General features: G+C 47.1%; 1 protein-coding gene across 2 annotated transcripts in view; it reads left to right on the forward strand.

Moving 5' to 3' along the window:
- ABCA4 (ATP binding cassette subfamily A member 4) overlaps window positions 1-14,667 on the forward strand; it is a 1,737,150-nt gene that overhangs the window by 1,300,773 nt on the left and 421,710 nt on the right. The window contains exons 28-30 of one of the 2 annotated variants that reach the window (XM_069641222.1): window positions 721-769; window positions 2,876-2,959; window positions 9,021-9,232. In XM_069641222.1, coding sequence (XP_069497323.1) covers window positions 721-769; window positions 2,876-2,959; window positions 9,021-9,232 — 345 coding nt within the window. The remainder of the gene's footprint in view (window positions 1-720; window positions 770-2,875; window positions 2,960-9,020; window positions 9,233-14,667) is intronic. The other variant, XM_069641223.1, reaches the window with a different exon arrangement.

Below are 14,667 nucleotides of genomic sequence, written 5' to 3' on the forward strand. Positions count from 1 at the left end.
TCCTCTCAAAGCCAGGCAGGGGTTCTGTGGCCCAGAGTTCCATGGTGCAGCGCGAGTAATCAAAGCAAGAGATGTGCAGCGTGGCTCTGCATCATGGAACTCTAATCTGGCTCTTATTGTGTGGCAGCAGCAGCCCAAAAGAAGGTTGGTGTGCCATGCACAGCACCTATTCACCCCCAAGAGTTACATTGCGTGTAGTTCTTTCAATTCAGTACAGCATGGGTAGCTGCGAAAGGAGCATGGGTGATCCGACTATGGCTGCCACAGTGAACTGCTGCATGGAGTGCCTAGTAAGTCCCAAAGGGCGCCTTTACTCACAGAAAGCATAGGAAATACATTACACTCTCTTATTTGTATGTGTTTGTAGAGCAAAAAGAGTTTTGAACAAAAACTGCACAGAGCACAGATGGGAAGAGGATGTGTTTTAGGAAGATGGTTCACTATGGCTGCATAGAAAAATGGCAGGACTAGTTGGAGTAGGTGGTGTTACCACGAGAGGGGACACAACATGTAGCACATCACATCAGAAGGGGCAGGCCTTGGATAGGCACAAGAGACTCACATTGTTGTCGGGACAGAGCGGGAAGGAGATTTAGTGGGGCATGCAATCATAAATCATAGCAATTTAGGATGACCCTGGCTTTTCCTGATGTGCAATCATTTTCTCTGTATCTATGCATGCAAGTAAATGTAACTGAGACTGAGATTCTTTACTCACAGGTTTTCCTGAAGGTAACTGCGGATTCTGGGGCCGGGACAGGAAATCCAGGTAAATGGCACACCATGTGTGCAGATAGTTTTTTTGTTTTGCACATTTATTGGAACCAAGGTCCTACAGTTTGCCCTCCCATCTCTCTCTGAAAGCCTATTTTGGAAGTTCTATATTCCCTTTCAATAGTACAATGAAGTAGTATGGCTTGCTGGAAAGGGTTCAAGCTGTGTGGTTATTGGGGTGTGAGAGAGAGAGAGAGACAGAGATAGAGAGAGAGTGCGAGTGATAAAGATAGAGAGAGAGAGAGAGAGAGAGAGAGAGAGAGAGAGAGAGAGAGAGAGGAAGGGAGAGAGAGAGAGAGAGAGAGAGGCGGCTGTGAATCACTAGGTCAGAGAAGTGAGGGTGGCATCGGCCTACATTTGGGGGTTGCAGGAGATTCAAGAGGGTGTATAGGAGGTAAGTGAATCAAACACATCAAGGATAGAAGTGATAGTCCGGGTGGGCACATTGTTGATGCTTTAAACAGCCGGGGACGATAGGCAAGAGGAAAGACGTGGTGGTGAGGACAGAGCATGCAGTGGTGGACGGAGCAAACAAGTGGAAGCCATAGGATGGAAACAAGCTGTGCATAGTGAGGAGAATTCATGGATGAGAGTACGTACGAATCAAGGCGAGAGAAGCTCAAATTAAGGTGACATGAGAAGAAAGAAAGGTAAAGGAGATGTTAACACCAGGATATGGGGTACATGAGATGTCATTTGGGAAGTCTGAATAACTGGGGAACAGCTAGGAGGCATGAGAAGACATGTTTGTGCAGTGAAGGTGTGGGCATTAAATTCGCTGTAAAAGAAAGTGGCACAGATGAATACAGGATTAGAGATCATGATGATCACAAAAGCATAGCAAGATGATGGACGCAGGGGTAGATTTATTAGAACCGGAAGGACCCGCCCAGAGAAGGGGATTACAGAAATTCGCACAGCGATTTTAAGGAAGGTGAGAGAATGAATGCATGCAGCCCGAACGGTATAGGGAAAAGAAGACAGCAATGAGTTATCGGCAGCAGGCAAAGCAGCATCAAACGCAGAGATCCAGGCACCATTGAGGCCAAGGGATTGCGTTTTCAGGTGAAGAGATCAGATTTTGAAGTACATTTATGGCAGAACCTAGAAGAACTAAAATGAAGACTGACATAGGAAAACGTCATTGCTGTGTGCTCGATCTATGAGACAACCATCTCTGAAGGGTTCTTTGGGTATTCAAATCAAGTAAAACCGGTAATGTGTAATCTTGTAATTGCATGTCTTTTATTATTCTTGAACAAACAGTATCTCAGCAGCAGACATGAAAATGCAGGCCCATGTATTTCCGAAATACATCCATCATCAGGGCATATCTGTCGCAAAGGACGGAAATGTCCATCCTCTGAATGTTCAAGCGCGGAGTGCTGGGTAAAAAGCCTACAGAATGTAGGTGTCAGGAAGCACCAAGAATGAGCAGGCACACAGCTCTGAGGTTTCCCTACTTCAGTCTATATTTTAGATGTACTCACATACAACGGTGTCACGTTTGGTTTTCTTGAGTGCTCCCTAGGATCTACTTTCCTAATTCAAAACCTTCATATGAAAACAGCGCTGGTGCCTACTCACCCCTCTTGTAGAACCCTAGAAGAGGCCACAGTATAAGTAACTTTATTGACGATCCCTTGAGAATTCCAGAGAGCATTGATAAAGATAGAAGTTGATATGTAAACATGTGGGAAACCACCCACTGAAATGTGCAATAGAAGCACTCATTTCCAATGATAAACCAGCCATCCCTCCCCCAACATGGCCGTGTATTTGGGATTTCACCCCTGAAAATGGGCACAGGTAGAAGGAGTTGTAGGTATCAAAATCTGCATCCGAGTAAAAACTAGGAAGCCGCCATGTAAACAGTGGACCATGAGATGGCACTGGGGAAAACAGTGGAGCAGATCACAGAGAGTGACCAGCATGCTCTGCATGAGATCAGTCAGGCAGGGCGGGGGCTGGAGATGAACATGTCCCATTCTGTGGGTGTGGTGGGGAGCCACTTTAATGTCCTTCTTCTCATGTCACTTTCAATGTCTGGCTTGTCATGTGTCTTCATTCGCGTTGTGTTTTGTTGTAACCCAAATCACAGAGGAGTGGATGCTAGAACAGAGGAAGTTGCGAACGAGCCTGGGGGATAACACAGCTACCGTTGTCAACATTGATCAAAATAAAGGTAACGCAGGTCAACTGCGGATGGGTAAACCGGTTTGGAAACATTTCAGTTAATTAAAGAAATGCTAATTACTATAAAATACTTTCCATATAGTTGATGTGCATCAATATAGGAGGATTCCTCCCAATGAATACCAGAGTAAATGCATGAAAGCTAAGCTTCCATCCAGAGGAATTCTGTAATTCCAAACCCAATCTGCCAAGGTTTACCCATCCCGAATGTTGCCTGTTCACTGTAGTTTACTGCTCTAGAACATATTTAGACTTCGTCAGCTTTGCTTGTAGTCTGCCTGAGATCGTGATGAAGAATGCCTCGGCAGAGGGGGCCCCTGGATAGAGCAAGCAGGCTTGATTTGGTAGGAATGATTTGGTTTATCGGAGCATTCTGCATTTGTACCACCTCAGTCATCTGCTATTGTGACTTGCCCATTTCTCTACACCGAGTGAAGTCAGAGTATGATCCCAGTGGGTGCAATGCAGGATGGAAATACTCATGGAGGCAACTGCAGCAACACCACAGGGAATTGTTATTTCAAGGCTAAGGCACTCAATCAACTACACTGTTTGGTTGATTAAGACAGTCCAGTAATGTGTGTTGTACTAACTTTCCCTTTCCGTAGGAGCAGCAAGTTGGGGAATGGAGACATCTCTTATTAAAGCATGAACACATCTGAATTCCACATGTTTAAAAGTGCATACATACATGTTGATTTTGTTATTGTGATTGTAACCACAAAACCTGCTTCATAGTCTGATTACAGTCGGGATTTAGGATTGGGGAATGCATCTGCAGGCCTTGGCTAGGCTTTGTCCCCACTGCTACATTTCCCGTATTTTGAACATTTGGGGAGTAGTGATTTGTGCAACAACCACCCAGCAAAGGTTCTCGCCTGCGTCCCTGAGGTGGACCACGTGAGATGCTCTTGATTCCAAAGTCTTGATTCAAGATCCTGCTGCAATCCACAATCTTAGCTCCACTCCTGCAATTTCTTCGCCTTTGATAACGGGTCTTCATTTTAAAACCGCAACATTTTTAACATGGACAGAGAATAGCAACACATTATTTTAGAAGTTGTTCGTTAAGCAGCAAAAAGCCAAGCGTGTCTGTGCGTCAAATGGGTATCCCGTGGTTTCCACAAAGCAAATTACTTTGATGTAATTGACTTTGTGGAAATTACTTCGAAAACACATGATTATGGTGTAAGGGGTAAAAGGAGGCTGGGCAGGGGTTTGAGGTGGAAATGTAAGTGAAGAGGAAAAGAGGCTTGGGGGGAACCCCACAGAAAAAATTAAAGTATTTTTTCAAAGTAATGTCAATGAAGTAAATTGCATCAAAGTAATTTACTTCGTTGAAATGACATGGAATCGTCCAATGTCCTTGGTTGTATTGACATAATAGTCAAGCAGTTCACAGTGGTTCTGGACTCAGTGATACATTTAGTGACCTCCGGGAAAAAATGTTTTCGAGTACGTCAATCATTATTTCGAACAACATTCTGTCAGGTGCAACAGGGATCATGACTGTGGCAAAAGCGACTGAAAGCACCGAGGCCCCTACTTTGGCTCGCCTGCCGCTCCTCTCTCGGGTGTCCTTATGCTTTTCCATAAGCCTGCAGCTTTTGCCCTGGATATTTGGTTATGGAAGCCTGTGACTGCAGCCATTGCCGTTCTGCTCTGGCCTCATTTGACCATGTTTGATAAAGGAGAACCTGCAAACACACTATGGCCAGATTCATCCTGCTCCGGCCTTGGTCACCACACTGGTTCCACATTGCAGGGCAAATGCATAGAATGGATTAGTGGCACCCTACCTGTCCTCAACTACTACAGCTAACCAGTGATGGGCTTATCTGCATAAACGATGGCCACGGTGTGGTTAGCCTGTTTTCTGCTGCTCTGCCTTATACTGCCACACATGCACTCTGACCCAAACATCTGTCCCCGGTTCAAGCCCAGATCCAAGCCCTCCTGCAGCTAGCTCTTTGTCAGCTGTGTCTTCTCTTACCTGGGGGCCGACCTTGGCCACTGTGCTACTGGTTTTCACCTCCCCTTTTGTTCTGGAGATTTGAGCCCTGTGCTCTGCATCTGTGACCTCAAGCTCTCTCTTCTGGACTTCCACTGGTGTTCATGCAGGGCCTATTTATGAGCATTTTATACGCTGAAGCCTTTGGTAGGGTGTCTCCCACTCAGTGCCTCCAGCGTGGCCTTTTCGCCAATATTTCTCTGACTGATCAAACTGGCGTTTTCATCTTCGCTTCTACGCTCTATTCCCTCCTGATTTTAAATCAGCACAACAAGTGGGTCCACTCCTGCTCCTCCTCCCCTTTCTCTCTTGAATTACTCTCTGCGTGTTCCATCTCTGGCCTCCTGACTGCTTCTCCAGCTGATGACTCTTCACTTATGTCTTCACAGTACTCTGCTACCATCTGTGTGACTATCCGAGTGACTATTTCTGAGTCTACCTTGCTTCTGGGTTCCCTTGTCCTAGGGCTGTATTTCCCTGCCCACCTGCGTGACTGTGTCCCCCTAGCTTTCAATGTTTGTTTTGGAACTTTGGACACCTTGCTCGTGCCTCACTTGAATACTTTGATACCTGCACCCACTGCATGTTGTTTGCCTCCATGCGTGCTCACTTTGATGCTGCCACCAGTCTCCAAATCTCTGGGCTACCATCATAACGCCGCCAGTTTCCACTTTTCTTTTTGGGGCCCCACACACATGGTGATCTCGTTAGGGGTCTTGTTGTGTATTTTGCTTTTTCACCAGCTGGCTGTTACTGCTACTTCATACCCAGCTCGGTTTACATTACGGTTCCTTGCTCCTGCTGCCCCTTTCTGCGTCTGCTGCTGTCTCCCCTTTTTAGTATTTTCTCATACTCCATGACCCATCCCATCCCTGTTCTTCCTTTGTCCTCTCAAAGCCGTCCTTCTTTTTCTCATTCTTGCAATCTTGATTATCTCATTTATCTTCCTATTATTTCTTCTTTTTCTCCCTCAGTCTTAATAACTCTTTGGAATGCTAGTTCTCTCTGTAATTAGACTTGATCTATTGTCAACCTCGTCCTTCCTCTTAATGTCAGATTTCTTTCTCTGACTGAGACGTGGATCACTCCTTTTAATACTTCTACCCCTGCTACTCTCCCTAACTCTCAAAGTGCTTTTTCTCCCTTTCCTTGAAAGTCCTGCACCAGCGGAGGGATTGCTACACTTTCCCATCCATCATGGATCCATTCCCCTCCCTCCCTGAAGATCGCCTCTTCTGTCAAGCATTATTTTTATTCTTTTACCAGACCTAATAGCCTTGCCTTTCTAATTGCTCTCCCAGCTCCCTTCTGTGTTTCGTTGATGATATCGATTCTCTGTTGGCTCTTCGTCTTTTGATTCCCCAATCTTTCTATTAGACGGCTTTAATCTTCGTCTTCACTCTACTCTGCTTCTTGTTCCTTTCTTCCTATGAGTGATTCTGATTCCTTTAACTTTTCATCTTAATTTCCCATCCTTCTCTAGATCTCATTTTTGCTGCTCATCATTCTGATGTTCCTATTTCTGTTTTTCCCTTGCTCTCAGCTAGCCATCTGTTTCTGTCTTCTTTTACAATCCTCTTTCTTCTTCCCCCCTTCCCTCCTGTTTTTTTGCTTTGAGACCTCTGCTGCTTTCACGTTTCCTCATTCTCTAATAATGTCTATTCATTACCTTCTGCTCTTAGCGTTTTAACTGATTCGGACTCCGTTCTGGTTTCCCTCCATTGACTCTTTCTACCTTTCTTTTTGTGTACCCTCTCTGGTGCCTTGTCTTCATTCTTCCTGTAACTCTTTGCTGAACCTGGAACGGTGACAGAGAAATCTCCTTGTCCTTCTGGTCTTGCTGCACGCTCCTCTCGCCACACGTCCCAGGGCCTTGAGCTATTTCGTGCTAAGCATCTGTACTATCAATCTGTCATTCTTGTATTTCGTCACATCCTCGTTGTCTATTCTCCCGTCATAACTAAATACTGGCACCTGATCTTCCCGACCCCACTTTACACTACTTTATTTATGTTTCAGGCATCACTTTTTTAGTTTACCTCAAAAATTAACAATCTTCATTTTTTCATTGCTGTCTCTTTCTCCTACTCCACATTCTCCTCCTGTTACCTCCCATCTTTTTCAAGCTTCGCCTCTCTTTCTGAAGATTCTCACACTCTGTTGCTCCAGCATGCTAACCTCACAGCTGCCCCATTGAACCGTCATCCTTTAGCTTACATCCCTCAGGTATACCCTATGTTTTCCTTTCTAACTTCTTTTTTCAGCTATTCATTCTCTACTGGTATCTTTCATTCTTCCTTTAAACATGCAACTATCCCCCAATGCTTAAGAAATCCTTATTTGACCCTTTCAATGCTTTCAAATAGCGTCCCATCTCGGACCTGCTTTTTCTTTTGAAACTTCTTCAATGTGCTGCTTATTCAGAATTGTGTGTCTCTTGAGTCTAGCTGTCTCTTGCTGCCACTGCAGTCCGGTTTTCGCCCCGCCCACTTCACTGAAGCGGCCCTTCTCGCCTACCTTTACTCTTCTGGATTTGTCTTTGGCTTTGGACACGATAGACGGTGGATCTTTCTATTTCTTGTTCTTCTATATCTTTTCTTGGTTTATCTGTCTCAGCTCTTTCCTGGTTTTCCTCTGATCTCTTTGACTGGTCCTTTTCTGTTTCCTGGGCTGGCCACTCCTCCTCTTCTCTGTCTTTGTAGTTCAGCACACCAAAATGTTCTGTTCTTTGCCCCATATTAGTCTCTATGCACACCACTGCTCTTTCCTCTATTATTCTCTCATTTGGGTTTTGTTGCCACTTCTGTTCTGGCGACTTTTAAATACTCTTCTCATTCTTTTCCTTTTCAGGACAACTAGATCTGTGTTTTTGGAATTGTTTTGTTGCCAGTGGCAGAGGCAGCTTTTGGTGCCAGTGGGGCGGATAATCGGGTGCCAGCGGGAGACTGAGGGTGCACTGAACACCAAGGAGGAGCAAAGGGGGGCAGATGCCCCTCTAGATGCCCCCACCCCACTGCCTCCACCACTGTAATTGTTGATGCGAAGCAGTGAAATTGGATGTCTTCTCATGTGCTCCATCCCAAATCTAAGATTGAGGTTCTCTTCTCTGCTCCTTCTCCTCATGATTGTTTCCCTCAGTCCTCTGCTTACTTCCCTTTTCCCCCAATTTTTCATTCATTCTATTTCTTTCAATGGAAAGAAAGACGTAGGGAATAAGGGAAACACAGGGCACGAGTGAGAGAAATAAAGACAACTCAGAAAGGATGAGAAAAGGAAAGATAGAAGGCAACACAGAAGGGAAATAAAGAAAAATAGAAAAAGAAACAAAGAAACAAAGAATATAGGAGAAAGAAGGAATGGAGCAAGAAAAAGAAAGACCAGAGAGAGAAAGAAAGAGAAATTAAGAAAGTGGGAGAGTGAAATGGACATAACATAACAGAGAGAATGAGTGCCCCTTTGAGCAGAATAAAGAGGCACTGGTTATTCACAGTTCTAATACACAGATGAGAAACCAAGGACAGATATGCCCTTGCCGGTTTGACTAGTAAGACATTTAACCACACCACGCCTCGTGCCTCCTAGGACTGTCCCTGCCCGCCTCCGGGCTCCCCGCCAATTCCTGCTACTGCCACTTCCTACCTGTGACCCTTGTGTGCTCCCCTTATGCACAGCGCTCTGTCGCGTCCCATCCCAGTTTGTGTTTTATAAATACCATCCACACATGTTCTCACATATCAGAGTATCTCAAGTGTAATGCAGAGGAGATGCCTCCCCTGCTCCCCGCTGACACCTTGTAGTGAAATCAGTCAATTTTCCAGCAGGGCGTTAGGGCTAGGGCCACAGAGTCAGTCACGTTTCAGGCGATCTTGACATATCGCTCTCAACCAGGCCACCCCCATAAGTGTGAACTCCCACATAATCCTCCTGGTGTTAGTGGTTCTGCATTTTCCTCCACTGCTCACTTCATATGGTCTAAAGTCATTTGTATGGTGGCCATTCATTTCCCTTCTCATCGTAATCTTGCCCTTGTTGTATTCAGGTGCTGACAATGAAAATGCGCCAAAGGCCACTCCTCCAAAGGCTTCTGAAAAGTGTGCTGCAGAAGACCTCCCTCCAGGACCAGCTGCTGGCAGTGATGGCAAAGGTTCCCGGCAGCTGAAGGATTCGGATCTTGTCCATCAGCAGTTCAGAGCCTTGCTCGTCAAGCGGTACCACCACGCCACCCGCAGCCACAAGGACTTCTTTGCTCAGGTACCCAGTATTACTCTACCTGCTTTCACTGTTTGGGCTCCTGGCTCTCACCCGCTGGTGGGTGCATTAGCCTAGGTGTCTGTGCTGTTCAGTGAAATGTCAGTGCAACCTGGTCACAGATTAGAACAGGAATTTGTCATCATTTTCCTCATGTGTGTTCAGCTATCACTGATAGGTTTGCAGAAGCGTATGTTGATTTTTTTGACCCCTCAATCTTGTAAGAAGTGGATGTCAGACAGTCAGTCAAATCGGTTTTTTCGGATTACAAAGATCCATCAAACAACACATTAAACATAAAATAATATATCATAGAATAAACTGACAAATATGTCAATGTTAATGTTAAAGGACATTTGTACCGCGCACTATCACCACCGGAGTGGTCCCTTGGCGCTCTGGCGGCTCTGAAACAGGAGGGGAGGTTGAGTTAGTGGGAGGAAGCAGGAAAAGTGCACAAGAGCAGTGATGTGCTGTTGGCGGCCTCAGCCCGGTGGGTCCGTTGGCTGGGCCTGGGGTGTTTGCGGCTGGTAGTCGTTGTGTACTGTTGTGAAAAGCTATGTGAGTTTCTGTTTTGTTGTTGTAGTGTAGTGAAGTTTGTGCGGTTTGTTGTGCTGTAGGTTTTGGTTGTGTTTGGTTTGGAGTTTGAGAGGTGTATGCAGAAAGGGAAATTGTTAGTAGGGTTGGTTAGTTTGCATCTCTATCCTGAATTGAAGCGCCGGCTTGCGTAGTCTCCCCTGTTGTGGCTCTGTCCTGATCTGGGTCTGACTGGCATACAGGTTCCTTACTCCTCTAGCCCCTGCCTCTAACATGCTCTCTCATAGCTCCCCTTATCTTCAATTAATACTTCTGTGGCCATTTCACCTGCCAATGACAACCTCTCAGGTAGTGGGGTGATTGCCAATATCTTGATAATTCCACACCCATATGGTACTTGGCGGTAGTTAATTAAGGGGCGGGCGAAAGTGTTGGTTGGATTGTCTGGGTAGTTGACTCAGTCTCCGTGCGTATCGCCTGTGTTCCTGTCTAGCCGGTGTCACCCGTCCAGGTGCCCTGGGCGTTACTCTCTCAGGTCCGGGATGTCCGTGTCTTTTTGGTTTAGCCATCCTTTCCAGTTTTGGTTTACTGGTTTAGTCTGTGGTGATGCAGAGCCAGGTTTTTAGTGATTTCCTGAATTTAAGGTGATCTTCAGTGTTCCTTATTTCTTTTGGGATGTTGTTCCAGGTTTTTGTGGCTAAGTGGTAGAAGGAGGTGCCTCCAAGCTTTTTCTTATGGTATGGTTTGAGTTCCAGGCGGGTTTCGTTGCTTGATCGGAGGGGTCTCCGAAAAAGCATAAAATCGCAATTGGTCAGATCTCATTCCCCTAAAATAAATTTAAAACAATGATTTAATGATGTGATAATGATGTGCCATTCTCTGTTTGCAAGCTACCTTTAAAAAAAAGCAAGGTCAAAGGCAACCCCCCGGATCGGGGAAAGAGAGCAGACACAGAATAGCCAGTCTCTGAAGATGCTCACTAAGAACATTTTTCAGGCATCATTGTAAAAGGGTTAAAACGAGGTTATGATTTCTCTACTATCAACTTGGAGGGCTTCACTAATCACAAACACATAAACACTGGTGGGGGGAAGCAGATGGTGTCGGGGACACCCAGAGAGGTTGCCAAGGTGGCACAGGTCTCTGCAGCCCCCACCACGACTCTGGCCCAACTGACGCAAAGGCGCTCGGCTGATATGGGTGACAAGTCTCACTGGGCTTGATTGGCGGCCTTGGCGGAGGTGTGGGGGGCTGCTCACTCCTAACCACGGACCCAACCCACCATTTGTTGCTGAGTTGTAACACCTGGGCACACACCCACCTTTTCCTGGAGGATGAGCTGTTTAATTACATAGATGGGCTAACTGTTGTTTTGCTCCAGGCGACCTGGTTAACAGAACCGTTGGTGGTGGATGGATCCAGGGCCCTAGAGGACGTCCCAAAGGGGGCCTTGCCTTAGGTGTTAAGAACCAAATGGGAATGGTGGAAGTACCTTTACATTCGGCGAACATTCTTATGGCCAAAGTGACTCTACCCCAACAGATGGGCTTACCTGGTCCCCAAGAATTGTTCTATATAAATGTGCACGTCCCACCTTATGCAGGGGAGGTTTCGACCATGCTAAGGGAAGTGAGGCCATATTAGGGGATATGAATTACAAAGGTCCGGTCTTGCTATGTGGAGATGTCAACACCAGGATCCACCTGCCATTGGGGCAGATATCAGGCTATGTAAGTTGACTGAAGCCGCCGGCGCAGCAGGGGGTTTGGATAGGGTAAACGAATGGGGGATGAGCTGCACCTGTTTATTGGCCTCATATGGCTTTTCTGCCATATCAACGGTGCCCACCACTCGGATAATCCCACAAACTTCACAAGGGCGAGAATAGGGGGCAGCAGTATTCTAGTTTACATGTTTACTGCCAAACATCCCACCATTGTAGAGAACATATGCATCTATCAGTGCTCGGAGAGTGACCACTATCCCATTTTGATAAATCTGAGGCTGCAGACGACTAACTCCTGGCCTGAGATCGACCTGTTTGTTAAGCATTAACCCTGCCTTGAACCGGATCTCATGGAATGACCTAAACCTACATAAAGCAATAACAGCAGCAAGAACAATTTTGGGCTCTTTTTTAACTGAGGCTGAAAAGCTGCTGGTGGCAAAAGGTAAGCAGGCCATATCCTTGTTTGAAACCCACTTGCTTAAGATCCCCAGCTGTGCCATGAGGTAGCCTCAATTCATGAGTCGGATGGCCATAGGGCTTAAGAACCCCCATTGGCATCACTATGACACGGTAATCAGGGATAGGAAGAGGAGGTTAAGGGGAGAGTTACGGGAAATAGCACAGATTGAGACTCAACCTGTAGATCATAGTGACAAGGTTAAAAGGGCCACACAAAACTATGGGAAATGACTGAAGAGGCACAGGTACGACATGGGGTGTCTGAGATGGCGTGAGCTGGTACTGGCAGCTTTTACTAAGAATAAGACTGAATTTTGGAAAACTGTCATTGGCAGACAGCCAGCTGTTAGAGATATTAACGGGGTCCTTGAGGGAGGCTGGGTAAAATACATACAACAGACCTTTGAAGGTAGGCTGGTCAACTCTCCGGGATGGATGCTGCCGGAGCATAAACAAAAAGGTGATGGCAGGAAGGTTTAGAAGGAATCTTAACCACTGGCATTGCTCTGGGCAACCCTCCAGGCCATCGTTCTTTGCCTTCCAAGCCATTACAGAAGGGGAAGACCATATGCAAATCAGGCTTGGTCCAACCCCAAAAGGGGCAGTCCAGCCAGAAATGCTAGGTCACATCCCTTCTGCACGAGACCACAAGCATCCCCAAACATGTTTCGGCCTTGTTGAGGAGCAGCTTGGGTCTCTAGGCCTGGCAGGCACATAACCCACGTATGGGCATACCCGACCCACTCGGGGTGACAAAGCAAAAACAAAAAGGTGATGGCTGGAAGGTTTAGAAAGAATCTTAACCACTGACATTGCTCTGGGCAACCCTCCAGACCATCGTTCTTCCCCTGTCAAGCCATTACAGAAGGGGAAAGACCATATGCAAATCAGGCTTAGCTCCACCCCAAAAGGGGCAGTCCAGCCCGAACAGCTAAGTCACATCCCTTCTGCACGAGACCACAAGCATTCCCAAGGCACGGGGCCTTGTTTGGCCTCATCTGTGAGGAGTAGCTTGGGTCTCTAGGACTAGCAGGCACGGGACCCACGTCTGAGCATACCTGACCCACTCGGGGTGACAAAGCAAAAACAAAGAGGTGATGGCTGGAAGGTTTAGAATACATCTTAACCACTGGCATTGCTCTGGGCAACCCTCCAGACCATCGTTCTTCGCCTGCCAAGCCATTACAGAAGGGGAAAGACCATATGCAAATCAGGCTTAGCCCCACCCCAAAAGGGGCAGTCCAGCCTGAACAGTTAGGTCACATACCTTCTGCACGAGACCACAAGCATTTCCAAGGCACAGGCCTTTTTTGGCCTCATCAGTGAGGAGTAGCTTGGGTCTCTAGGCCTAGCAGGCATGGGGCCCACGTCTGGGCATACCCGACCCAAGCGGAGTGACAAAGCAAAAACAAAAAGGTGATTGTTGGAAGGTTTAGAATGAATCTTAACCACTGGCATTGCTCTGGGCAACCCTCCAGACCATCCTTCTTCGCCTGCCAAGCCATTACAGAAGGGGAAAGACCATATGCAAATCAGGCTTAGCCCCACCCCAAAAGGGGCAGTCCATCCTGAACTGCTAGGTCACATCCCTTCTGCACGAGACCACAAGCATCACCAAACATGTTTCGGCCTTGTGGGGCCTCATCAGTGAGGAGTAGCTTGGGTCTCTAGGCCCAGCAGGCACCTGACCCACGTATGGGCATACCCGACCCACTCGGGGTGACAAAGCAAAAACAAAAAGGTGATGGCTGGAAGGTTTAGAATGAATCTTAACCACTGGCATTGTTCTGTGCAACCCTCCAGACCATTGTTCTTTGCCTGCTAAGCCAGTACAGAAGGGGAAAGACCATATGCAAATCAGGCTAGCCCCACCCCAAAAGGGGCAGTCCAGCCTGAACTCCTAGGTCACATCCCTTCTGCACAAGACCACAAGCATCGCCAAACATGTTTCGGCCTTGTGGGGCCTCATCAGTGAGGAGTAGCTTGGGTCTCTAGGCCTAGCAGGCACGGGACCCACGTCTGGGCATACCCGAACTACTCGGGGTGACAACGCAAAAACAAAAAGGTGATGGCTGGAAGGTTTAGAATGAATCTTAACCACTGGCATTGCTCTGTGCAACCCTCCAGACCATTGTTCTTTGCCTGCTAAGCCATTACAGAAGGGGAAAGACCATATGCAAATCAGGCTTAGCCCCACCCCAAAATGGGCAGTCCAGACCGAACTGCTAGGTCACATCCTTTCTGCACGAGACCACAAGCATTCCCAAGGTACGGGGCCTTGTTTGGCCTCATCAGTGAGGAGTAGCTTGGGTCTCTAGGCCTAGCAGGCATGGGGCCCACGTCTGGGCATACCCGACCCACGCGGGGTGACAAAGCAAAAACAAAAAGGTGAGGGCTGGAAGGTTTAGAATGAATCGTAACCACTGGTATTGCTCTGGGCAACCCTCCAGACCATCGTTCTTCGCCTGCCAAGCCATTACAGAAGGGGAAAGACCATATGCAAATCAGGCTAGCCCCACCCCAAAAGGGGCAGTCCAGCCTGAACTCCTAGGTCACATCCCTTCTGCACGAGACCACAATCATCGCCAAACATGTTTCGGCCTTGTGGGGCCTGATCAATGAGGAGTAGCTTGGGTCTCTAGGCCTAGCAGGCATGGGCCCCACGTCTGGGCATACCCGACCCACGCGGGGTGACAAAGCAAAAACAAAAAGG

This window comes from Ambystoma mexicanum, chromosome 1q, assembly GCF_040938575.1.
Source record: "Ambystoma mexicanum isolate Mex_15411 chromosome 1q, UKY_AmexF1_1, whole genome shotgun sequence".
In the NCBI taxonomy this organism is placed as follows: domain Eukaryota; kingdom Metazoa; phylum Chordata; class Amphibia; order Caudata; family Ambystomatidae; genus Ambystoma; species Ambystoma mexicanum.